The sequence below is a fragment of the Lonchura striata genome, chromosome 10 (genome assembly GCF_046129695.1).
Source record: "Lonchura striata isolate bLonStr1 chromosome 10, bLonStr1.mat, whole genome shotgun sequence".
Classification (NCBI taxonomy): domain Eukaryota; kingdom Metazoa; phylum Chordata; class Aves; order Passeriformes; family Estrildidae; genus Lonchura; species Lonchura striata.
In genome coordinates this window covers 22,303,166-22,328,339 of record NC_134612.1, presented here as the reverse complement: position 1 = coordinate 22,328,339, position 25,174 = coordinate 22,303,166, and the positions used below count along the sequence as shown (strand labels likewise).

The window sequence follows — 25,174 nt, the reverse complement described above, 5'->3', positions numbered from 1 at the left end:
TTCAGACAATGCTCTAGTGGGTTATTTTAGTAGCTGCTGGTTTAAAAGGGCACACACAGTCACAAGAACGATTTCAGTTCAAGTGCTACAAAGGGTTATTATCGACAGCAGCTCAGCTGTAGCTGCTGCTCTGATCAAGGTAACTCCTGATCTCACTGTGCAAACAATGAAATCTGGGTGTGTGCTGAATCACAGGAACTGCAGCCTGCCTGCCTCGTGTGTGACCGAAAATGGGCAGGTGTCTGAGAGCAATCTTTGTGCTGCAGGATTTGGGTAGGTAGCTCCCAGAAAATGAGAGGGTTAAGGATTCTGCCTTTCCAGTAGGTGACAGGTCTGATGGGCAGGGAGAGCACAGATCTGTTCTGTTTGAGAGGAGAGAGAGGCCTCTTTATCTAATAATGAAAGGCTGCTTCTACTCTGTCACAGTTAATGCAGGACAGTAAACCAGACCATGCAGCTAGACATATATGTGCATATCAACTTTGCAAAGAATCTCAAGCTTTTATAATTTTTCTAAGAGTAAATCTGGGTGCTCATTTCTAACCACAGTATTTCTAGCCAGTTCACCTGAAAAATCACTTTTTAGCAAGATGTTATGCTTACCCAAATTCTTCTGCTAGTGTTTCAGATCAGCAATGCTAATTTTAGTCTCAATTGTAGCTTATAATAGTTTGTCACTGAAAGAAACAAGTGCTTTTAGTTTGGTGCTTTGTGGTTAAGGTTCTTTAAATGAGCACTTGAGTTTGTGCTTGCCTGTGCTCAGAGCTGATGAATTACAGAACCATTTCTGTAACAGCTTTGTTGTCAGTCCTTTGTATCAGTTGTGTTCCTCTTGATGCTCTATCAGTGTGAGTAGGATTCAGTAAGAGCCTAAATATTTTGTTTTCTGAAGTCACTTCTGACAGCCTTGGTAATAGAATTCTATGAATGAGCTTTTTCACCTGTAACTGAGCTTGGCCCCTCCACCTTCCAGCTGTTGAAGAAAGAAACAAAGCATAATCATGGCTGACAGCAGTACTCTGGTATCTGAAACCGGGAGGAGCCTCTTGGCTGATTCTTCTGTTCTTGATTCAAAAATTATAGAAACTTCCAAAGAGAATGTATTCCGTGCAACTGTTCTGGATGTTGAAGGTAATGGGGGAAGGTTATTTTAAGACTGCTTGCTTTTTGCAATGACTGATTACTTCATTGGTATTTAGTAGTTTTGAAAAACCAAAAGTACTTTGAACTCCAGAGTGTATATAGAGTAGGGAAAACGGTGTTGATCTGGGATAATTTCATTAAGAAAGTTTGATGTTACAGCCCAAATTGAATGAATTTTCTGGCTATTATACAGAAAGCTGTCAGTTCCATTTGATGCCTCTTCTGTGGAAAAAATCACTCCAGGTGACATTTTGATACCAGTGTTTGGAAATGGCAGCTGCTCGGTTTTGGATAGATTAATACGTATAAGGTAGGGAGGTGAAGAGATTAGTAGTCTTAAACCCAAAATTAATTCAAGAACAAATCTTGAAATTAAGTAACAATCACCAATGTTTTCTTCCAAGGTAGTAGCCAAAAATCTGCTGGTGGTCTGTTGATGTAAATGATGTGGAGGCAATGCTTGTTCTTCCTCCTAATATTTCGAAGCCTTACTAATACCTGTTAAAAAAGAACATCTAATTTCAGTTCTGATGTTCTTGGTAACTGCTCAGTTACCAACAAAGTAATGAACACAGAAACTAGACAAGATACCAGCTGGCTATTTTCCAGCAGATCTCGGTATCTAATTCTGCTAAAAGCATTTAGCCTGTAATTTTTTTGAGTTTTCATTTGCGTGTTTTCTTTCCTCTTCCCTACCCCTTGATTTGTGTTCTTGCTTTGACTGGTCATGAATTGCAGATTCTTGTTTCACCTCATACTTGAAAGTTTGGGCTCTAAGTCAATTTGGTATGCCTTAATTGAAGGACACTCTTCTCGAAGTAACTGTTATTTTCAGGATTGCTCCTGATAAGGAATCTTGAAAGGCTACTTGTATTCTTGTATACATTATTGCTTGATTTTGACATGACGTAGATTTTTCTGCTAAAATACAAATATTATCCTTGCTTCTCTCTAAGCAGAAGAAATGCCTCAAATAGAAACAAGAGTGGTTTTGGTTCAGGAAGCAGGGAAACGTGAGGAGCTTCTCAAAGCCTTGGAGGTATGTGGGCCTGAGATAAAACAGTCACTGGAAGGACATGTTATGCTTTCAGACTTGTTGTAACCAATTTGCTTCTGGACTAAAGTTCTCCTCTTCCACAGACCATTAAGATAATGGAAGTACCTGTTATAAAGATAAAGGAAAGTAGCCCTGATAAATCAGAAGAAAAACTAATAAAAAGTATTATTCATATGGTATGTCATGCAATTCAGCACATGTAATTGCATGCAGCATGTTACACTTCACTGGGACTGAAATGCTTTAATTTGGATTAATTTGGCATAATGGTCATAATATATGCTAATGATTCTGATGGTGTCACAGCTAATCAAAATTAGCACTTTTTAAAAATATGGAGTGATACTTATAGCTCTTATCTAGTGGTGTTTTCTAACAGGGGCATCACAATATCCATGGGTACATCCAGCTGCATGCTTGTGTTCAGTCACACATAAGTTTGTGCTATGAACTGGCTTTGTAATTGTCAATGGATATCTCTTTCAGCTGAAAGCTGCATTCAAACTGAAGTGCAAGAAATGCTTTTCCATTTCTTGATGTGAAAGACATAAGAGATAAAGTTTGGAATTAGTGTTTGAAAATTGAATGGACAAATTTTTTTAACCCCTTAAAAATATAAAGCAATTAACAAAACCTATTTCTGTTCTGTAGGTGCTGTGCAGCATGGAACTTGCTGTTACCAACTGGATGCTGCTTTTTAGTAGCATCCTACAGTACCCTAAGCTGTTCTGACAGTCTGAAATTTCATTTATCTTTTGAGCTTAGGGTGTTTTTTCTATCTAGCTCATTCCAGTGCTACATTGTCAGTGTGAACTGATACATAAACTGCTTAAACAACTGGAATTCTGATTCTTCAAAAGCAGAAATTACTTTGACATTCAGTCGTAAAACATGCAGCAGTTCATAGCTATTCTTATGCTAGAGAAGAGTGCATTGCATTCAGCTTTTACAAATCCTAACTCTGTTTCTGAAATACGAATCACATTTTTCTAATGGTCCAAAATAAACCTTATTTGAATTTTACACTGGTGCAAGTGTGTTGTCTGAATAATGCTTTCCCTTTCACCCCTGTGCCTCAAGGAAATTAAAACACCCTACATAAAGACAGACACGATAGAAGAGCTTGGAGATTCTGATTCCCCGGAATTTGAGACGATCTTCGTCGTGTCCGACTTCCAAGCTCCCGTCTTCAGCAGCCTCTGCAAGGCGGATTGCAGAATCATCGGGCCGCCAGTCCTGCTGCACTGTGCACAGAAAGGAGAGGTGTGTGCTTCCTGCTGCAGTCAGCTCCCTGCTGCACTGAGTTCTGCGAGTTCACAGTAAAATCTCTCTTGCTCTTCCAATCGGTTATAAACATTCCTAGCAAGAGAATTTTAAGAAAAGCAAGTTACTAACGCTGTGTTAGAATATTTTACATAGTGAGAGGGTGCAGTCAGACAGTGGTAGGGCTCTGAGTGCTGCTGAAGTTGTGGGAGTTGTTGATCACCAGTTGGGATTGTGCTGTTAGGAAAGGCAGCATACAAATGAATCTCCAGTAATCACTTTATATTTACAAAAGTTGTAAGGTGGAGCAGATGGATTGGGGAGGAAATAAAAGGATGGAGTACTATCTGTAGAACTTGGGGATGCTCTAATTACTTTATCAGCAGGCCTGGAGCAAAGGTATAACCACAGACCTGGACTAGTGTCTGATGGATTTTTAATATTAGAAATAACAGTAATATATTAAAGGTAATGTGAAAACTTTAATGAGTGCAGTATGCTGTTGACGCATGAGCTTTCTTCTTGTTTACAGCCTTTACCTTTCTCCTGCCGTCCACTGTACTGTGCAAGTATGTTGAACTTGGTACTGTGCTTTACAGGATTCAGAAAGAAAGATGAATTAGTAAGTAATTTATTCTTCTTAGGATTGGTAAAACCATGTTAAATATATTTTCAAGATACTCTTCTGTTCCATCGCCCATAGGGTTTAACCATGGCTCAGGCTTTTATGGGGAGAATAAATTGTTTGTTCTTTTGTTTTTTTTGCAAGTCCAGAGGCAGTGATATTTGAGAATGGGAGCAAAACTTAGTTCAAGTCATTTTATCTGTGTCATTTTTGGTCAATTTTTTGTTTAGTGACATTAAAATGCTGTAATTCAATAGGGCTTAAAGGTTTGTAAGTTGAGGTTTCAGATAAGATGTTTACCCAGTAGTGTCCTCTTTTTTTGTACAGGTGGTAGAATGGGCAAGTAAATCTTTGTAGCTCTGTTCATAGCACTTGCAGGCATGTTATCTTGTCATGATATTGTGCTATCAGGACTTTAGTCTTTGTTTGATACTCTAGGACTTTGCTTTTCCATTTCAGTAGGCACTTGCCATCTAATTTTCCTCCTAGACACCTGGGAATCAACAATATGGCTCCATATCTTCATCAGAAAAAAACCAAATCCAAACCAAAAGCTTTTGCCTGGTATTTGGGTTAGTTAGGTTTGATCTAGAATTGTCTAAATCAGCAAGGAAAATATAAAATTTAACATGTGGGAAAAGGTGAAGGCATTATGTGTGATGATCATGAGACTACTGATGGCTTGGATAGTCTTCAGGCTACACAGCAAGGCTGTACTAAATGTTGAAATAAAAATAAATCATAATAGTTCTTTTGATGTATAAGCCATATCTTCTGTCGATGTGAACAAGTTGTTTTAAGAACAGATCAGAGTATTTCTATTTCTAGACATTTAATATAACCTTCTGTAACTTGCTTTGTAAACCACTTTTTGAACTTGCTCTTCAAAAGATACTTAAAACTTTTCATCTTCATTTTACAGGTTAAACTTGTGACCTTGGTTCATCATATGGGTGGAATTATTCGAAGGGACTTTAGCTCAAAAGTTACTCATCTGGTGGCAAACTCAACACATGGAGACAAATTCAGAGTATGTAAGCTTGAGTTGTGTTTCATAGAAACCTTTGGAATTTGGCTTTTGTAGACTCTTTGTTCTTTATACTTCAGCTCAGAAGCTGCTGTTTTTTCCTGTACTAACATAAATAACTTGTAATGATCAATTAATCTGTCTGGTGTTGAACTTTGGCATGTTTTTGTCTCTGTGGGAGAGCTAAATAACATACATTTGAAATAGACAAGTATAGTAAATAACAAGATTCCAAAGGGTTAAGTATTGATGCTACCAGTAGTAAAGACAGTGATGAACAAATGCCTGCTTTTGTCTGTCCAAACAATCAACTTTGAGGTAGCTTGTAAAAAACTTTAGTCCTTAATTGGTACATATGATTAAAAAAAATATTTTTAACTTGTGGGTGAGGATTCAAATATTCCTTTATACATAAATAGACCTGAGTATGCTTTTTCTTTTTGGATTCTAAAAGGGAATCATTTGGGACATTTGTGTTCTAGAAGTAAATAACAGATTATAGTTTTTTGTACTGTTTAATATGACATAGCAGTGTCTAAGTCCCTTCACTCTCCCTTGTTTGAATTGTTGGTAGGGTGTTGCTTTTTTTCCCCTTTTTTGTCTTTATAATCTTGCAGTTTGAAGAGAAGTCCTACTTTCTGTTCAAACACTCCTTTCTGCCAACTCAAAGGGGAAAATGTATGAAAACTGTACAGTCTCTCAAGCAGTTAAGGCAGTTACTTTTCAAATAGTTGCTTTCTCTTTGATAAAAGCAGGGGTGTTTTTCTTCATTCAACGTATCAAAAACAGAAAAAAGATCCCATATTCCACTGGAGCAGAGATGTGATTTTGTGTTTTTGTGACTGATGAAGGATATCAGACTAACAAAATGGTGCACTTTTGAGGAAATGTCAAAATAGCTATTGATCTGATCTCCTAGTCACTGAATTCATACATTCTAACTCTGGGAAGCTGCAGTTGGATATGACTTTTGAAGGAATATATTCACTTTTTGCAGTATCGGTCTTGAAAAGTAAAAGGAAGATTACAAATTTTTTTTTGATGTGGGAAAGATTTAAATAGAAATATTTAGTACAACTTATACTCTTCCTGTTTTGTAGATTGCTGTAAGTCTTGGTATTCCTATCGTGAAAGCTGAGTGGATTTATGAGGCATGGGAGAAAAGGAATGAAATGTAGGTGTTTATTTTCCTTCAGCTTTCACCTTGCATGCTGTTCACCTGAAATGTTGTGAGCTTCTGCTTAAATACTGACATAAGTCACTTAAGTGACTTTTTTGTGCATCTTCTTTCTTTCAGTGATTTCTGTGCAGCTGATGATGATTTCAGAAACCAGTTCAAGGTTCCTCCCTTTCAGGATTGCATGTTAAGTTTCCTGGGATTCTCTGATGATGAGAAAGCTAACATGGAAGAAATGACAGAAATGCAAGGTGATAGTTTATGAAAACCTGTGGGAAGAATGGGGTGGAGTTTATAGTGACAGGTGCCACAGAACTGTTAAGTGAGATACTGATTTCTAACAAGGATATTCTTTCCTGCTTATTTGCCTTTTATTTTTTTATCTAGGAGGACACTATTTACCAGTTGGTGATGAAAGGTGTACACACTTGGTGGTTGAAGAAAGTACAGTAAAAGATCTTCCATTTGAACCTTTGAAAAAACTTTATGTTGTAAAGCAAGAGGTTAGTGCTGAAAATTCTTTAGAGAATGCTGCTATGTAGAACTGTGTGTTTTCTGAATCTTCCATGCCAACTGTGTAACTATTATCGATTATTTTGAATATTTTTAATTTTGGGTGAATCTATTTAATGTGTTTATAAAATGTGTTTTCTTTTTTCCTTTAGTGGTTTTGGGGAAGCATTCAAATGGATGCCAGAGCTGGAGAGTCCATGTATTTATTTGAGAAGGTATGTTGAACACTCACACAATGTACAGCATATTTTGGTGATAAAATTAGCATGCAACATAGTGTGTGTGGGGCCAGAGATCAGATGTTTTAAAGCAACATTTAAGTTCCAGATCATCCATTATGAATTTTATGCTTAGAATACTAATTTGGAATAGAAACTTTTTTTCTGCTTCTGTTTTACTTTTAGTCAAAACACTACCGTGGTTCCTATTTTAAAAAGAGGGGGTAAAAAGCTTCACCTGTTTTGCCTTGGTTTCCCTAAGAAGTTTCCGTGTTGTGTGTTGATGTGATTAACTAATTAACTCTGTGATTAACTAATCTCTGCACTGAGTTGAACTGGACACTTTGGATAAACCCTGAATGAAGTTTTCTTTCCCTGCAGTCAGAGAGTCCTGACTTCAAGAAGTCGGTGTCGCTGCTTTCCCTGAGCACTCCCAACAGCAACCGCAAACGGCGCCGCTTGAAAGAGACTCTGGCTCAGCTGACCAGGGAAACAGACATGTCCCCGTTCCCTCCTCGGAAACGCCCCTCAGCTGAACATTCCCTCTCTATTGGCTCCTTGCTGGATATTTCCAACACTCCAGAGTCGAGCACTGCCAATGGAGGTAGAGCTAAAACCTTCCATTCAGCCGTACTTGGTGTTTAGCAGCTCTTGCATGCAAGTGGAAATGGTTGTGGTAGGGAAATCTTGCAGGTTCTGCTACAGATTTGCAATGTAATTCCAGGCTTTTCCCTTTTCAAAGAGGGGAGGAAAAAGTTGGAGTGAATAGTTCAGACACAAGCCAAGCTGCCTCTCGTGATCACAGGAAGTGTGTTCATATCTGAAGGAATAGATACAGAGATGATAAATAGGGAGTACAGTTGAGTGTTACTCCAAAATGCTTCAAATACTCTGCTGGAAGTCTGTGGCAAATTAGCAGCATAGTCAACAGTAAATCATATAAAATACTCTCCATAGGATACTTGGAAGAAAGAGGATAAAGATTCTTTTCTAGAGGAGTTAAAGGGAAAATTTCTGCAGGGCCCACTCCTGGCTCTTTGAAATGCTTTGTTGAAGCAACACTGTTTGTAACAGCAAACTGTTATGTCTAAAACTTCACAAGAATATAAATCATCAATTGGTTTTGAGTCAATGGACAGAGTTTTAATATTTCTGCACATGGCTCTTGTGAAGAGAGGAACTACAAAATTTTGGGTTAGTTAAAAGCTGATACCCCAAGTGTTGTTTAAAAGGTCTGGTTCCATCATAAAGAGCAGCTGCTACTGCCTTAAAAAGGCAAACTCAAATCACATAAGAGCTCCCAATGAGGCACAACCTGTAAGTGATAATACAGAAGGAATTCAGGAAAGATCAGCCTTCTTAGGTGGTGCTAGTGCTCTTATTACCCTTGGTAGCAAATTTTCTTCTAATCCAACAGCAGCAGTCTCAAAACTTGCTAATTTGAAACAACAGGTAAGGTACTTATTTAATTGTTAACTATGGCAGTTATGAGCTTTCATATAAAAAAATACAGTATAGGTCTCTGAGATCCAATACATGAGCAAATATTTAAAATTTTTGAACTGTTCCAGATCCACCTTGGCTTTAGCTTTAAGAAAAATTACTTTCTTGAGCCTTTTCCCTTCCCCCTGTGGGATGAAATATAAGTGTTGTGTGCAAGGGCTGATTTTAGTAAATGGTTTTGAGCTATAGACTTAATGCAAGGATGCTAGGCAGCTGAGAGCTAATTGTTTACATGGCAAAGTGTAAGTAGAAAAGCACTTTTGTACTAGTGTATAAATAAGTAATGTTCAGCACCTAATCCTTGCTTCCTGCTAAATAAGGAACTAATAATAGGGTCAAGTCATTGACCTGCCCATAAATGGCTTATTTTCAGTCTAAATTTGAGGAATGGTATATTACTGTTGTTCTATAAGTAGCCTATAATAGAGAGCCATTTTCTTGAAAGAGCCCTGATAGAATAGAATATAGCCTTTAAAAAAACCTCAAACTTGCCTTCACTTAAAAATTCTGAAGTTTTTTCTCTCGTCTTTGAGGGTGAGCTTTTTTTAGAGACTCCATTGTAATAAAGCTCTTATTTTCTTTTGGTAATATCTCTTCATCAGAAACACCAAAATCCTGTGCAAGACCTTCCAAAAACTCGACTCCTCTTCCCCTCAAGCAGTCTGCAAGATGGCAGGTTGCAAAGGAATTGTATCAGACAGAAAGTAACTATGTTGATATTCTGACAACAATTATTCAGGTAAGGTTGTTTTAAAGCCAGTCCAGGTCAATTGTAATGAGATATCCAATGTTTACCTTAATTAATATTTTCAGTCTGTGATTTGCAAGCTTTTGAGGGCTTGGGTGCATCAAAGCTTCATAGGAAGATGACAATATAAGCAGTCTTGTGTAATTTTACTGACATATAAAAATACTCAGTTTCAGTTTGGAAAATACAATTTCTAATCTGGGATCTGTGGTGGTGTTGCAATATATATGGAAATTGGAAGTGTCAGGAAAATAGGATCTTCTTGACTAATATTTTAGATATTAGTGACTAGAAAGATGGCAAGTGAAAAAATCTTTTTTTTGAAATTATTCCAAGAAGAGCAGAATAGCAAACAACTTACAAGGAAGAGCTTAATTTCTTGAAAGTTTACTTCTATTGCAGTTGATTATCTACTTAAAGAATGAACCAAGATGTGTGCTAGTAGAAAGAAATAAGAGGGGGTTATGCTGTAGAGATGTATCAAACCAAGTGTTTGTATCTTCAAACCACTCTTCATAACCCACCCTTGCTGAATGGAGACATCTCAAGATTGTGACTGCAGGAAGTTATGATCTAGAAGGAAAACACTGTTGCTTTTATAACTATTTCTGATACAATGTTGGCATTTGGGAGGGCACATATTTTTTTCCTCTTAATTTGTCAGTTGTTTCAAGTTCCATTGGAGAAGGAAGGACAGCTGGGGGGACCAATCCTTGCACCGGAAGAGATCAAGACCATATTTGGCAGCATTCCAGATATTCTTGATGTGCACACTAAAATCAAGGCAAGCTGCACTTTCTCCCCTGCAGGGGAAGCTTTCATAGAGACTTGGAATCTTTTCTGCATGTTTTCAATTGCATCTGCTGGATAGGTATATACTCTTTCAAATAGTGGCATCTGCCTATTCCTGGCAGCATTTCATGATAGGCTTTCAAAATAGAGAGACTTGCAGAGTACCTGTAACTTGATTTATTTGTACAGGTCTTGTTTTTTTCCAACCAGTGAGGTGCAGTCTAGTTACACCAGTTACTGATGTGTGCCCACTGAGACAGAGATGAAAATAGAGCTGTGTCAATTGGAGTCACCTGCAGCAGAGAGTTGCTTTGATGTAGTTGTGTTTTCCTTCATCTTTGATGTTATGAAGATATGAGGAGTGGCAGCAACAAACCAATATTAGTGATAAATCTTTTCACTTAAGGTCAATCCTGAACCTTCAGCTGTGCCCTCCTGTCCCTCTTATTATCTGATGGTGATTGTGCTTGATCCTTATCAAGCTCATATAGGCTTAACAGGCTTGGTCTCACTTTCCTTGACACCCTGGTGTAGCAAGCAAGTGGAATCTATCCTAGTTCTATTTCAATCCTGTCTTATAGACTTAAGTCCTAGGTAAGTTGTGCAGTCTTAATTAGAATTGGTTCAACTGTCTTCTGGGTATCCTTTCTCAGTATTCCTTTGGGATGTGTTGTGTATTGTGTTGGATGCAGCAGAGTCACCTTGCTGCACAGTTGGCTAGTCCTGACATGCTGCCAGGCTGTACTTGCATTGATTTCCAGCTATATATACATATTCAGTAAGCCAAAGAGCTCTTGTTTTCTGCCCTCAGTAGACTGGAGAGGCTGAATGTGAAATTGTACAGCTTTTAGGAGTGCCTGTTTTGTCAGCATGAAAACACACCTAATGATGTGTGTTTGGCAAAATAGTGATCCCATTTAATGGCTTTATTATGCACTTTATACTCAGCTTGTTTTCTCCCCCAATCCCTGCATGTATTCTAGGAAGACCTGGAAGATCTTATGATAAATTGGACTGAAAGCAAAAGTATTGGTGATATCATTCTCAAATATGTAAGTTCCTGTTTCTTTCTTTCTGCTTACAACTATTATCTTGCCTTACAAACAATCCACTTTTAGGAGCTAGCAAACACAAGCAAAGCACTGCTGAGAAAGAGCTCCAGCCTGTATATTTTTTTTAAAATTTAGACTTTTTAGTTGAGTTAGGTGATACAATCCATGTCAAGTTTTAGTGTGTATGTCTGTTCACAGGTATGAAGGATTAAAACTACAAATAGCTACAGTTTGAGAACTGTAATTTGCAATGCTTTTTATTATCAGACATGTTTTTTACTCAGACATTAAAAGCCACTTCCCAGGCCCTTAGCCATCTGCTGCCTCTGATCAATAGTAAAGAACTAAGAAAACAACTTTTCACAAACTTATGTTCTTCCTTCAAGACATGAAACATGTAAGTGAATAAGGAGTCCTGTGTAGAACAGGAAGGCTAAGTCTGGGACTACAGAGTGTTCTAACAGAAATAGGCTGTTAGGTGTCTTGTGATTTTGCTGATCTGATAATTTTGAGACAAATAGTGCTTGCCATTCAAAAATCTTTTGGTCTAAGGTATTGCTTCTGGTGATTTAAAAGGTGACTACAGTAATTGGTGAAAATACCTGTCTGAAATTTCCAAAATTCTCACCAAAAGCCTCTTGCTAGGTGAAAACCTGCCTCCCACTTGAGCTGCTCAGCAGCTTCTAAGATTGTCACGTGTGCTTGATGCTGGTGGGAACAGCCTGCATTTAATCAGCAGCATCAAGCTGGGGCATCTCGCATGCAAAAATGTCTTAACTTGTTCTGAGAACACGTATGGGTTTACAACACATTTTTTATCATTCTTTATTGCAATGTGCCTTTGAGCAGCTTTGTATGGCTCAGGGCATATGAACATATGTACAAGGATACATAATATGTAAAGCAGAGCCCTAACAGTTGTTTCTTTCAGTCAAAAGACTTGTTGAAAACATACCCTCCGTTTGTGAATTTCTTTGAAATGAGCAAGGAGACGATTACAAGATGTGAAAAGCAGAAACCAAGGTTTCATGCCTTCCTAAAGGTAAATATCTGCAGAAATAAGTCTATGAATAGAACATGGGGACTGTTACCATGTTCTCCTGAATGCACTAGAAGGAAGAATGTGAAATTTTGAAAGCTTGAAGGAATGTGAACATGTCTTGGTGAGAGAAAAATAGGAAGGATTTGAACTTCAATCCTTCAAGATCCTTTTTCAGAAAAAGTATGAGTTTCTCCTCTGTTAAGCAGCTTTCAAGGTGGTTTGATTATATGCATTTGTTGCTGGAAAAAAGTTCCACCCAAATACATGTCTTCTCTTTTCTGTAAAGATAGCTAGAGCTGCTGCTTTGACTAGTCCCCTCCCTGTGAGCCTTGTATTTCTGAAACAGCTTTTAACTTTCCTTGGGCAGCTGTGAAGCTCCAGGGAGGCAGAATTTCTCAGCATTCTCGTGACTAATGAATAGGAGCCTAACAGTGGAGATCTAACAGGAAGATGATCTTCAAAGAAAGTTATCTGAAGATGAGTCTTAAGACTCTTAATCTCTTCAGATGTGTGTATACTGTTAATAGTGCAGTGTAGCTTTAGCTCCTATATCTAAATAGTCAACTGTCAAACACTGGCAGTTTCAGCTTGTGTTTGCTGAGGGATTAGGAATTACATCTAAGTGTTGGTATCTAAAAGATGGGGAACAAATAAGAGAACAGGCTGTCCCCAGTCCCACTCCACATTAGTAGCTGGAACAAGAGCTGAAGGGTTGATATGGACCCTTTAAAACTAGACATTCTGAGAATATAAATCACTGTGTACTTTTGAATATAATGAGGTTTTTAGCATGCTCTGTTAATGACTGTGGTAAACAATTCTTACACTTGTATAGCAATACTAATTTCAAGGAAGAAAATTTTTCTATGATCTTGTGTTTTTCTCGTGTATGTGTGTAAAAAAAAAAAAAAATAGTAAGCATTATTTTCTTTTCCCCAGATAAATCAAGCTAAACCTGAATGTGGTCGCCAAAGCCTTGCTGAGCTCCTTATCCGTCCTGTTCAAAGGCTGCCCAGTGTTGCCCTACTACTAAATGGTAACCTAGTGATGTAATTTTATTAGTTGGTCTATGAAGGTGTTAAAACCACAAGATGATGTCTACCTTTTGTCATCATTAGAAACAGTTTTTCTCATCTAAAACAAACCTGATTATGTGAGTTAACCATGATTCCTGGCAGTCAGTGAGAGCCACTACTGAAGAAAGCATAAATTTTGTCTAAATTCCACTTGTTCATACATTTGTATGCAGAATACAGATAGAGGAACAGTTTGCACTGACAATTCTGTCTCTTCAAACAAGAATATAATTGAGATTCAAATGAAACTAACATAAACTAGAGAGCAATTCATATTGACAAGGCTCACAATTTCATGTGTTCCACCTGGTATCAACCACTTGCTATAATAATGCTTTTGTTAATAAAGATAATAAAAAATCCACATCACCCTTTGCTTCAGGTGCAAAAATACTTCTGTGCTTGTCTCTGCACTTCAATTTAATTTTTTTAATACTTTAAGGGTTTGGTTTCTGTATTGTATGTGGTTTTTTCCTTAATGAGATGTCTGGACAGCTTCTGTTCAGCCTAGTTCCCCACTTAATCAGTGCTACTTGGACTCCAGGGTAGATCTAATGTTTTCAGACAGTTTATCTTAACTCAGTTTAAATTTGAGTTTTTCAGGTTTCTTTTCAGGCACTTGTAATATATATATAGTTTTTATTTCTTTATTTTTTTTTAAATTTTAGATATTAAGAAACATACAGCAGAAGAGAACCCAGATAAAATAACTCTAGAGAGAGCCATTGAATCATTAAAGGAGGTGATGACGTAAGTCATGTTGATTCTATGAAACATACTGTTAAATATACTGCAGTTAGATCCCTCTGTTCCTCCTAAATTGTCAGTGTTATGCTGCCACAAGGAACAGTAAGAAAACATAACTGTAGGTGTTCCTCAGCCTCCTTTTGGCTGCTGTTGTCACTTTGGAGTTCTGTGTCAGAGCTCTGAAGGAGTCTGTGACATTCCCCAGCACTTGTACCTGAACCTCTGCTGACTCCCTGCTTCAGCAGGGCTGTCACCAGTCCTCTGTTCTGTTTCAATTCTTATTTCTATCTTTTCCCTCTGGAATGGAAGAACTGGGGTTTTGTCTTTAAATCTTACTTCTGTGCATTATATCTACTGAAAGGACAGACTTTTTGTGGGAGATCAGTTTTTCTTCTGGTCCTGTATTAGCTCTTCTTGGCACTGTGCCATGAGTTAATTAGCTGAAAGCTGAAGTTGTTTAGATTGTAAGGCTCACCTCTTTTGAAGTGTAGCGTATGTCTCCAGCAACAAGAACTCCTGCATTAATTGGACAAATGTTTGTCCAGTTTTAACAACAACTTTTTTTTGTAATTATTCTTGGATCTCCTGCTTGTTGAGCTGCAGTCCTGATCTGGGGGAGACAAAATGCAGGCTGTAAAAAGAACTGAGATGTCTCTGGTTGAAAATTTTGTAGGGCAGGGGAGGAGGGGAATTCTGTTTTAACTGATTGGTGTGTCAAGTGCTAGTAACGTGACAAGAATAGTGTTCTAGAGCTGAAGTTTCCTATGTGATTTCATGTGGTATTTGGTTATTTCTTCAGGCAAATGTGGCAAATGCTGATCTGTAAATTAGCTTCTTGAATGTTTAACTGTATTATTTTGTATGTCTTAAATACAGTGCATACCTTTACTGTTGCTTGGTATATAATATAATATGCTTTCCTTAGACACATTAATGAAGACAAAAGAAAAACAGAGGCACAAAGGCAGTTCTTTGATGTTGTCTATGAAGTGGATGGATGCCCAGTAAGTAATTTCTCCAAAGCTGCAGATCTGTTAAATGACTGCAGTACTTTGTTCCCTTTGCAAAAATGTGTGAGGTTATAATGTAACGGTGCTGGTTTAAACAGATTGCCAGTGTTAAGCTGTAAGTAAGCAGTAATCCAGCCCTTGAACTAAATGCTTAATGAGCTTTTTGCTCTTGTCATTTAGGCCAATCTCCTGTCCTCCCACCGCAGCTTGGTGCAACGTCTGGAAACTGTAGCACTTGGGGATGACCTCTGTGACAGGGGAGAGCAGGTCACGCTCTTTCTGTTCAATGATTGCCTAGAGGTAAGGTGACTGTACCAGTGCATCTCATGAACTGAATTGTAAAAGGCTTGACACTACACATGAATATAAATAAGTAAAATTTAAAACCTTTTGAGGCTGAATTCTAAGTCACAGATTGCTGGTAGGTCAACACATGCTGATGTTTCTTTTCCATTAACTATTGTATAATCCTCTCATGGCTGAGAGGTGTTAATGTAGCCTTTAATGTCTTGCAGCCAGAGTAAAAACATAAAAGCAGCTTAATATGTTAGAAAAATGTTTATCTGAATAGCACTTGGAGTAGCACCAATAGATGAAAAAGTGCTGGAGTCTTTGGCTCATCAAGTTGTTTGTCCTTTTAAAGTTTAGTTGTATATAGTTGTATATAGTGGGCCTTGGTAGACCTGTCAGTTCTTAAAAAAACCCAAAAGTTGTAATAAATGCCTTAAACTAAAAATTTGTTAGGAAGAACTAGAGGGGAAGAATAATCTTAGTGGGTTTTGGAGACTAATGTGGAAAAACTGAATTTATGAAGGACACTTTCATAAAGTACCTGTTGCTGTCTGCAGCAGCGAAGAACATTGTCTTCATAGAAGACTAACTCTAAAACAATTCCAAATTAGTGCTGTCCTAAGAAGCACTTAGAGACAAAAGCCTGTTCTTGTGACTAGTGATGAACTCCCCCTGTTGACTCAGTTTCATCAATTCTTGTAACGGAAGAAACGGAAAATAAAACCACTTTTAATAAAGCTTCTTGGCTTGTCTCTTGGACAAGAGACAAACAACAAGATGCATTACTTTAACACTCAAGTACCTTACATGTTTTTATGCAAAACCTACTCAATGGCTGTATGCATAAGCAACAGCAAGTGATATTTCTAGGACATAACACAGCACACCTTAAGTTGCATCATGCATATAGATGTTGTCTTTTCTGTTTAAATATAGACTACCTTGTGGTGGATTTCAAAGGACACTTGTTTGTTATGCAGGGAAGAATTGAGGTCTGTAATGCAAAATTACTTTCTCTCTAGGTATTTTTAAAAAAATCTATTGTATTTTTCAGCTGTGTGTTTTGATGCCAAGTAACAAATATTACTGGCCCACTTGGGCTGTAGGCAGTGAATAGTAAGATAAGTGAATTCCTTTAAGATTTATGTGGTAGAGTAGCAAGATTTTCTGTGCCTTCTTGCATAGTAAAAGGTAAAAAAGTATAGAAAGGAAAGAAAACAATGGCAAGAGATCTTCCAACTGACCCGTTCTGTTCAATTTAACTGCAGATTGCGAGGAAACGGCATAAAGTTATTGGAGCTTTCAAGAGTCCCCATGGCCACACAAGGCCTCCTGCATCTCTCAAGCATGTTGTTCTCATGCCTCTCTCCCAGATCAAGAAAGTCTTGGACATCAGGGAGACAGAAGGTCTGTGTGTTTTGAAGTGCTGTGGTAGCTAATTAAACTCTGTTTCAGAGTGTGAAAGAGGAAGCTCTGCTGTTGTGGGATGGAACGCTAAGGTGTATTTATTGTATGGTATGTTAGGCATATGGTTTTAGTAAAAGCTTCTGTTTGAATCTTTGTATGAGCTTGAGAATTCCTTGTACTGATGCCCTTCTGGCTTTTTGAGAATTGCTGCAGGATGCTGAATTTGGCAGAACTACTAGATGGCATTAGCATAAGCCAACCAATTGGCAGTGTGAAATAAACAGAGTTAAACACTTGACAGCTCTGGATTTACAAAATAAAAACCAAACCTCAAACTTCAGCCCAGAGCATTAGACTGGCCAAAGAAAACTGCTGTTGGTGTGAAACCAAATTTTCTTCTTACTGGTGATGATAATGCTCAGGAAGATCTGTGCATCTTAAAAGATGACTTAGTTTCTATCTGCTTTGCCATACTGCTCCAGCCTTGATAGTGACTTATAAAGAATCTAGTCACACCAGTTTCCAGATTTCTATCCTGGCAAGATTTGGTGTTTTACTGTTCTGCTTTATGTACTCTGAAGCACCTGAACACAGAAACCCAATTAAGAAGAGAAAAGGCCAAGAGGGTAGGTGAGGCTGACTGCTCTGCAGATTATTTGGTGGTTCAGCTATTGCCTGAACAGCTGATTGCAGCCTCTTGATGATGGCTGTGGACAGAACTCTGCTCTTGCAAGTGATACAAGAGCTAGTGTGTAAATAAAGATAAAATCATTTAACCAAATCATGTTGTCTGTAGCTCCAGCTCCTGGCAGACAGAGCTGGAGCTCAAAACTTCAGAGCTTTCTGAAGTTTTCCCCCTGAACTGAATGAAAAAATAATTATTCTTGTTTTTAACTTCTTGCCTTTTTTTTTTTTTTTTTTTTTTTACAATATGTAGATTGCCAGAAAGCTTTTGCCTTAGTTGTGAGGCCACCTACAGAACTCAACAACAAGCTGCTCAGTTTCCAGATGACAACTGAAGACCCTTGCAAGGAGGACTGGCTGAAGATGCTTTGTCGGCACGTGGCCAACACTATCTGTAAAGCAGATGCAGTAAGTACTCTGGAACCATGCTGCTGATTGAGACATTTCCCTATTTTTGCTTTAAGCACCTGAAGCTAAAGAAATTAATACAGGACATGCCTGAGGTAAAGTGGAGCAGAAAACATTTGTGCTAACATGCCTGCAAGTGAGTGTTAAAAGGTAGAAAAGGAAACAGCCCGGAAGTTAGTTTGTGCAGAAGCTAAGTAGTGCTTAAAAATCAAAAATTATTTATAATTAATTTATGATGGTGAAAAGGGTATGATTCAACTCTGTACTCTAATTCTAACAAGAACTGTATTCAGCTTGCTTCTTTCACAGCTATCTTTGAATTTACAATCCCAGTGTTGTTGATAATTTGTGTTGGATTAACTCTGTGTTAGAGTTCTTTGCTCTACACTTTATCTGCACCATAATGCAAGAGACATGAAGCATCTTCCTCCCACAGACAGAAATCTACAACCTTAAAACAAGGAAGTAAGAAAAACGGTGAAATAAAGGAGGCACTGGCCTTGTCACATTTCTAGAAATTCAGCGTGTGGGCTTTCTATAGTCAGAAAACCACTAATTTGAGGGGTAGATCCTCTCCAATTACAGCAAGAGGCTTTCAGCTGATGTTTTAATTATGCAAAAGTCTATGCATATCACTCATCTCAATTTGCTGAAAATACTTGCAGTACATTATAGCTAAAGCCACTTGGTGTAAACTAGAAATGCTTTATGTTCTGCACTGTATTCTGACAGAACAATATTTAGTTGTGATTTTTTTAAAGGCATGCTTGTTACAGGAGAGGTCATTAAGTAATGAAAACAGCATCTTAGTTTTGTGTCTTGTGGTCTAGGGACTTAGGAATAAGAGACTTGGGCTTGACCTTCCCTTTTAGGTACCGAGTATGAAAAGTGCTGATGTGGAAGTGTTAATTTTCTTTAGTCAGTGTATTGCCTATCTTCAGTATTTTGTGCAATGTAAAGCTTGGACTTTTAATAGGAATTAAACCTTTGTGTAATAAATGTGTCATTCTCTCTTGCCCCAAGACACTCAATTATATACTGACAAATTGTAACCTACTTTGCTGAATCCCATTAGTTATAATTTCTGTACCAACTATATAATACTTCTTGCTTGCTTATTTAAATGTCAAATTGAGCTTCAATTTAAGCACTTTTGCCTGATTTTAGACTTTCTAGAGCATCATGTGAGTGGAGATAACATTGACTTTGCCACCTGGTGGCAGCAAAGGCTTTGGCTACTCTTCCTTAGGCCGTAGGAACGGCCATAAAGCTGCTGACTGAGATATTTTTTTAATGTAAAATGTGTTTTCTCAAAATGCAGACAACAAACAGCAGAAAAAACCATCCCAGCAAATTCCCACTCCCATGTATGCTTCCTCTGTCCCCCAGGTTCTGTAAGTAGGTAGCCAGAGATTGCTTTGCACATGCTGGAGTTTAAGAATGAGCAATGAAAAAACCTCAAAACTCGTGGCCATTCTGCAAGATGTATTGCACTTAAGCTGAAAGTCTTTAGCCTTAATCTTGAGAGCTCCAGCTGTCAAACATTTCACTTCAGAAATGTGCTAGATGTGTCAGTGGAATGAAGGAATATTTTTCTTGGAAACTCCCTGGGGATGCCTCAGAACTACTGCCTTTAATTTGGTCAGCCCTGAACTTGAAACTGAATCAGACAAACTGAATGTGAAACTACTGATGAAGTGGTTTCAAACTGATTGCCCCAGCTGTTCATCTAAAAAAATGGCTTGAAAACAAATAGCTGCTGGACTGTATAAAGAGTTAAATACGGAGTATGGCAATTAACCCTCTAAATCTGACCTAATGGACTACTAAACAATATTTTGACAAGTGCTGATATTTGACCATTATTAAGACTATTCTTGTCTACAGGAAAATCTCATTTATATTGCTGATCCTGATTCAGTTGAAGTAAATACTAAAGATATGGACAGTACTTTAAGCAGAGCATCCAGGGCAATAAAGAAAACATCAAAAAAGGTAAGATAGTGTTTTTTATTCAGAGAATTGTGCTGGGATTCCTCTTTCAAATGGTTTGTAGTATTTACAGAAGTGACAGGAAAAACTTAATCAGAACTAAAACTCTTAAATTTAATCTCCTTAAAGAAAGAAGATAAGGGGTGTTCAAGGTTTTGGAATATTTGTATATATAGTCTTAGGTATTACAGTCATAAGTATTATGTAGTCATTTTTGAGTCTGTTATGAAACTTATGCTGTTTAATACTTTGAGTCTTTTAAATACAATGGAAAATTGAGAAGCAACTTAAAGAAGGGGGGGCTGACTCTGCAGGACTGAGAGATGTGGGGAAGCCTTGGTGACCAGATCTTGCTTTGACTTTTCCCTGAATCTCTGCCCTCCTCTCTCCCTCCTGTGTTGTCCTCATGTTTGGACAGAATGAAAAGAGCAAAGATGATGGGAAGCCTTTAAAAGTCAGATCACCTTAGGTGTGGGTGTTTGGCTGGTTGTGATCCAACCACCAACACTTGATACACATCCTAGAGATTTTCAGAATGCTAGCATGTATAATAGTAGTTATTCCAGCCTGGTTTTAGTTAGTGTTTAACCACTTGTCAAACTCCACAGGTCACAAGAGCCTTTTCTTTCTCCAAAACCCCCAAGCGAGCGCTGCGCAGGGCTCTGATGTCTCACAGCGCCACGGAAGGGCAGAGCCCCAGCTCTAACGAAAGTTTCATCGGCAGCCGCCTGACCAGCACCTCCTCCCTCGCGGTGAGTGAGCTGTGCTGCCAGGGAAGGCACCTTCTCAGCATCACACTCCTTTAATGTCTGCTGCTGCTCTCACTTTAGCAATTCCAACATCCACAGTGGGGGAAAAATACTTTTAACTGCAGTCATAAGGATATTATTTTCAAGACCTGTTTAATGAGAAGCCTTCCTTGTTGAAAATGCAGAAAAATCTTGATGCACTACAAACTGGGAGTTGCCTTACATATTTAAGTTGAAAAACCCCACCAATCTCTTTTGCTTGGGATGGAATATGTTTCATCTTCTGAGAGAGTGAGAAAGATTCAGTACAAGTCTTATATTTGTTCATGCTTTTGATTTTGAACACTAAATAGAAATGTGGTGTACAACCCCGAATAGCATGGTGAATGTTTCGGTCAAATTAGTGAGATGACAGACATCCTGTGAAACAAACTGGGAAGGAAGGGTAGAGAAACATAGATGCTGCAGCCCGCAAGTTTCTAAACACCAAGGGAGCTATGTCCTCCTAAATGTTTAAGAAAGCTGGGTAAAATAAAATATTGTTCTATATATTTCAACTCTTCTGCTATGCCTGGCTTTCTCCTGCTCCATTAGGCCAAACTCAATTTCCTAATACAGTCTAGTAAAGCAGACTAGGTTTGGAGGAATCTTTTCACCATCTTTGCTTTTTATTATAGTGTTTGAGTAAATTTGATGAGTAAACACCCACTTCCTAGTCTGTAGTAGGTGGGACAGAAGGCCAAGAAAAGAGAAACCTTTCTGTTACTGACTGATATGTGAGTACTTCAGTATTGAGGTAATTCGGTATGTTTGAGTGGCCATTAAATTGTACAACATAAAGATATAGCCCTGCTCTCCCACATGAGAAAATATGAAGCAGTAAGGGAGGAAGTATCATGGCAGACTCCCTTGCTTTAGAGGAAATTTTTAAAAATCTACCAATGGGCCTATAGCCTAGTTTTCTGTAGAGAGATTTTTTTTCCTTCCGTTATGATTATGGCAGCAATTGTTTTTGCATTCTAATTGTCTTCATTTTGATACAACACTGTATCTCATTTCTCATTAACTTGCAAGTCATGTATTTTTTTTTGTGCATGTCTACCTCAGACAAAAATACTTGTTTTCCACAAAATCTTAAACTTACAAAACCATGTTTCACATTCTTCCCAGACCTCTTGCACTTGTGGTAATAAGCTGCAGTTTGGCAGCAGATCATGTGTTGTGTTTTTTTTAACCAATGCCACACACCACTGAACTTGAATAAAGCCTTTTTGGTTCAGTTATAAGGCTGAGGGGAAAAGAGGTTTGGATTCCAGCCCCTCAAGTTGGAATACCAATGCAGTTGTTGATAGGAAACTAAAACTGCAGGAAACCTGACTCCATTAAGAGTCAAAGTTGTTATTCAGACATATTGTTTTCTTTAAATTAAATCTTGGCCTATGCTTATGTAGGATTTTTCTTGGTGCAGCAAAAAAACATAGCATAAAAATATCAATAAAGCTTGGATGCTTGGGTTTTTTTTCTTATTTGAACTAACTCTTAAACCCTTCCTAATTGTAGATTGCTCGTTCCTCTTCCACGTGCAGCCTAAGTGGATCTGCCAAATGTGCTGTTAATGTCCATCGCTCCAGTTCTGTTGATCGGAGCTCTCAAAGTTCCAAGCCTCGACCTGTGCTGTGTCCTGGCTCTCCAAATACTCATCTTTCAAATGCTGTAGAAGCCAAAGCCTCTTCCAACGTGGAGAGCTTAAATGGTCATGCCTTGGACAGACCATGTGCTTTCCCTGCTATTACTGCCACTTGTGCTGATGCTGGAGGTGATAACCAGCATGGTGCTGGGAAATTCTGTGCATCAGATCCTGACTGAAGTGAGCAAGAAATCCTGAGTTTTGTAAGCTAAGAGAGCATGGTACAACTCTAATGCACAAAGGGCTTCAAATGGTGCTGGGTTCTTCTTTAACGTCCTCTAATGCACAGGGTTGGAGTCAGCAATCACTTGTGGTTCTGGGTGCAAACTTATCTTTTCACAAACTTTTAAATGTAATTTTTTGGAGTTGTTTTTTATTAGTTGATGTGTAGTTGAATTCCTCACTGTTTCATGTCCAAATGACCATGTAACTCACTGGCCAGAGTTCTGAGAACTTTAATAACTTGGTTGCAAGGAAGTCTTGAGCAGCTCATTTTACCTGTGGTTTTAGTTTTTTATTCTCTATCTGGTATAAAATACTCTAGTCTTATAAGAGCTGATCTATATATAAAGAGGAGTTTAGGGTTAGATTTTCAGATGTTGCCAATGACTGCAAGTGGAGGACATGCCATAAACAGGCATAAGGCTTGTTCATAGTGAAGTGTGTATTCCCTTATTTGCCCAAAATATCCCTATTTAAAAGATTCTTGAAGCATGCAGGTGCACAAGCTACCCAACTACCGTGACCTGTTGATGTGCTGAGAAGCTTGGCTGGCTGTTTAAGAGCAACAGAGGATTGCTTGTGCAAGTATCTTGAGGTCTAATGTGAAAAGAATATAAAATCTCAGCTAATCCAAAGAGGTTTACTTTTAGTGCTACATATTGATGTGTTGGTTTCACAGTAATTAAGTCTCAGAAGCAGCTTATTCTCCAAGCATCAGAAAAGTCAGCTTCTTGCCTAGTGTGTGCCCATCCAGGCACAGCTAAAGCAAGCTCTGACAAATCATTGGGATGTCTGTTGCCTCCTGCAGCCAAGGAGACATGTGTTCAGCATCTCATTTGGGGCTCAGAGCTGATGATAATACAGAAAGTTGTAGGATTGGAGGGGGAGCTCTGTTTCTCTAAGAGATTATCATAGTGTATCTTGCCTTCATTTTGGAGGGAGATTGTTATGGCAAAAAGTGATGCAAGATGTATACTAATACTTGTTAACAGCTACTGTTCAAAAACATGTTCTTCCATTCCAAATCTCTCAAGGCTGGTAATGAGGAAAAAAAAAAATCTATCTTCTGCAGTTTCTAAAATGTGTTAAATTTCCTGTTCAAACTCTTGAAATGCTGAATCATTACTTTCCAAAGCTGCCAATCTTTGAGGTCTTCTTCACTCACACATTCCTTGTATGATATGTGAAGGTTGAGAAATGACTGCTACACTATTGAGATTGCCTCATAAATGATCAATAACATTTTTTTTTTGTCCAACAGGGTGTTCCTTCTCCTTCCTTGGTCAGCCTTCCCTCGATCTTTGAAAGGAGGAGTCACACGTTAAGCCGATCAACAACCCACTTGATATGAGGCAGGTGGGGAAGACTCTGCTCTGTGGCAGTGACTGACAGGCAGGTGGCTGGGCAGTGACCTGTGACTGACATTAATGGTACCTTAGTCATTAGCACTTAGCAATGATTAGCAAAATGTTAGATGACACTAAGTTAATCACAAGGGGGGGTTTACTTGTGTTGAAGCAGACCAGCCAATCAGTGGAATAAGTAACTTGACCTTCATTGAAACACAGTATTCCCTTGTACAGATTTATTTCCTTACCAGCATAACTGAAATGTTTTCTTCTATGGAAATTGTCCCCTCCAGGCAATAAACTGGTTTGTCAGATCTTGAAATGAAGATGATGATGACATAATTTACTGCTAGTTTGGATGACTCTTATGCTTGCCTAACTTCATCTACTGGCAGAGCACTCTAATGTTTGAATTGTGGATTTCTTAAATGGAGATACATTATGAAATACCTGACCTTTCAAGTATGACAGTTGACCTGTTGTACAGCTGCTTATTCCAGATATTTTATAAATGTAGTTGTTTATAATTAAATAGAATTGAGTTCTGTGATTATGATCTCCTGCAGCCTCACTGTAAACACAGGGGTATGAGGAGCTTTGACCACCAAAAATGATCAATTGAATTCTTCGTCTTGCTTTGAAGTGGAAGTCTGAGGAAAAGAATTACACTCCTTTTAAGTAGGAGTTGTTAAAAGTAGGGTTTTTTAAGTAGGGTTGTTAAGAAATCAAACCCCCACACACTCCCCATACTTGGTTAACAAATCATTATTTAATGCATGGGATTATTGGTGTGACATTGGAACTTCAGGGTCCAATTTTGGTGTGTCAAATTTCAGTGTCCAACTCCTAAGGCTTTTAGGCTTTCTCATGTATTTATGTCTTCCTTTAAAACTATGTTCACTCCTGTCATCTCTGAACAGTTTGTACCCTGCAATGCACAAACTATATGAATATGTAAATTTCTGCATTTCATTAACAGTTCAACTGTTGGTATTAGCAGGAGTTCACAACTTCTGGTTTCTATTTAACCACCTGTGTTTTGTCTTGTATCTATATGTAACTAGTGATGCTTTTGAATTTGTCAGACTGCACTGTTTTTTATATCTCTTTTTGCCAATCTGAGCAATGTAAATAAACTGTTTAAAATAACACTGCTTCTGGCTTTGCTAAACAAGCTTTTATGAAAGTTTACTTTTTTATGCGGAAAAAAAAAAGCATTGTTGAGCTCCAGCCTACAACTGTACTCTGATTATCTATATAGTTATTCCTAATAAAGTATACCACTTGATAGGCCTGAATATTTTTTTGTTTTTTCTTAATATATTAATGAATCTCCCCTGGATCTATGTTCCCAGTCCATGGTTTTGTGGGTTTTTTTTTTGTCCTTGTCCA

The 25,174-nt window shown here is 38.1% G+C and overlaps 1 protein-coding gene across 2 annotated transcripts; it reads left to right on the top strand.

Annotated features, from left to right (window-relative positions):
* The first annotated feature begins 973 nt into the window (after positions 1–973).
* On the top strand, positions 974–24,292 carry ECT2 (epithelial cell transforming 2). 2 transcript variants are annotated; one of them, XM_031505612.2, is made up of 24 exons: positions 992–1,131; positions 2,103–2,182; positions 2,284–2,376; positions 3,281–3,463; positions 3,996–4,085; positions 5,011–5,118; positions 6,216–6,289; positions 6,413–6,543; positions 6,680–6,795; positions 6,958–7,020; positions 7,405–7,627; positions 9,129–9,265; positions 9,939–10,058; positions 11,050–11,118; positions 12,050–12,160; positions 13,100–13,196; positions 13,905–13,986; positions 14,909–14,987; positions 15,174–15,293; positions 16,553–16,691; positions 17,629–17,783; positions 19,671–19,778; positions 20,384–20,527; positions 23,695–24,292. In XM_031505612.2, exons 1-24 carry the CDS (start codon positions 1,002–1,004, stop codon positions 23,782–23,784), a joined length of 2,742 nt encoding a protein of 913 aa, XP_031361472.1. In that variant the 5' UTR covers positions 992–1,001; the 3' UTR covers positions 23,785–24,292. The 2 variants fall into 2 exon arrangements, with proteins under 2 accessions (XP_021403865.1, XP_031361472.1); XM_021548190.3 differs by lacking the exon at positions 2,284–2,376 and having other exon boundaries at positions 974–1,131.
* The last annotated feature ends 882 nt before the right edge of the window (positions 24,293–25,174 follow it).

What these genes read in the sequence shown, in the direction of transcription:
- ECT2 (XM_031505612.2), top strand. Translation starts at nt 1,002, where the DNA reads ATGGCTGACAGCAGTACTCTGGTATCTGAAACCGGGAGGAGCCTCTTG. An exon ending in CACATGGAGACAAATTCAGA is followed by an intron (nt 5,119 to 6,215) that starts GTATGTAAGCTT and finishes CCTGTTTTGTAG; the next exon opens with ATTGCTGTAAGTCTTGGTAT. An exon ending in TTCTGACAACAATTATTCAG is followed by an intron (nt 9,266 to 9,938) that starts GTAAGGTTGTTT and finishes TTAATTTGTCAG; the next exon opens with TTGTTTCAAGTTCCATTGGA.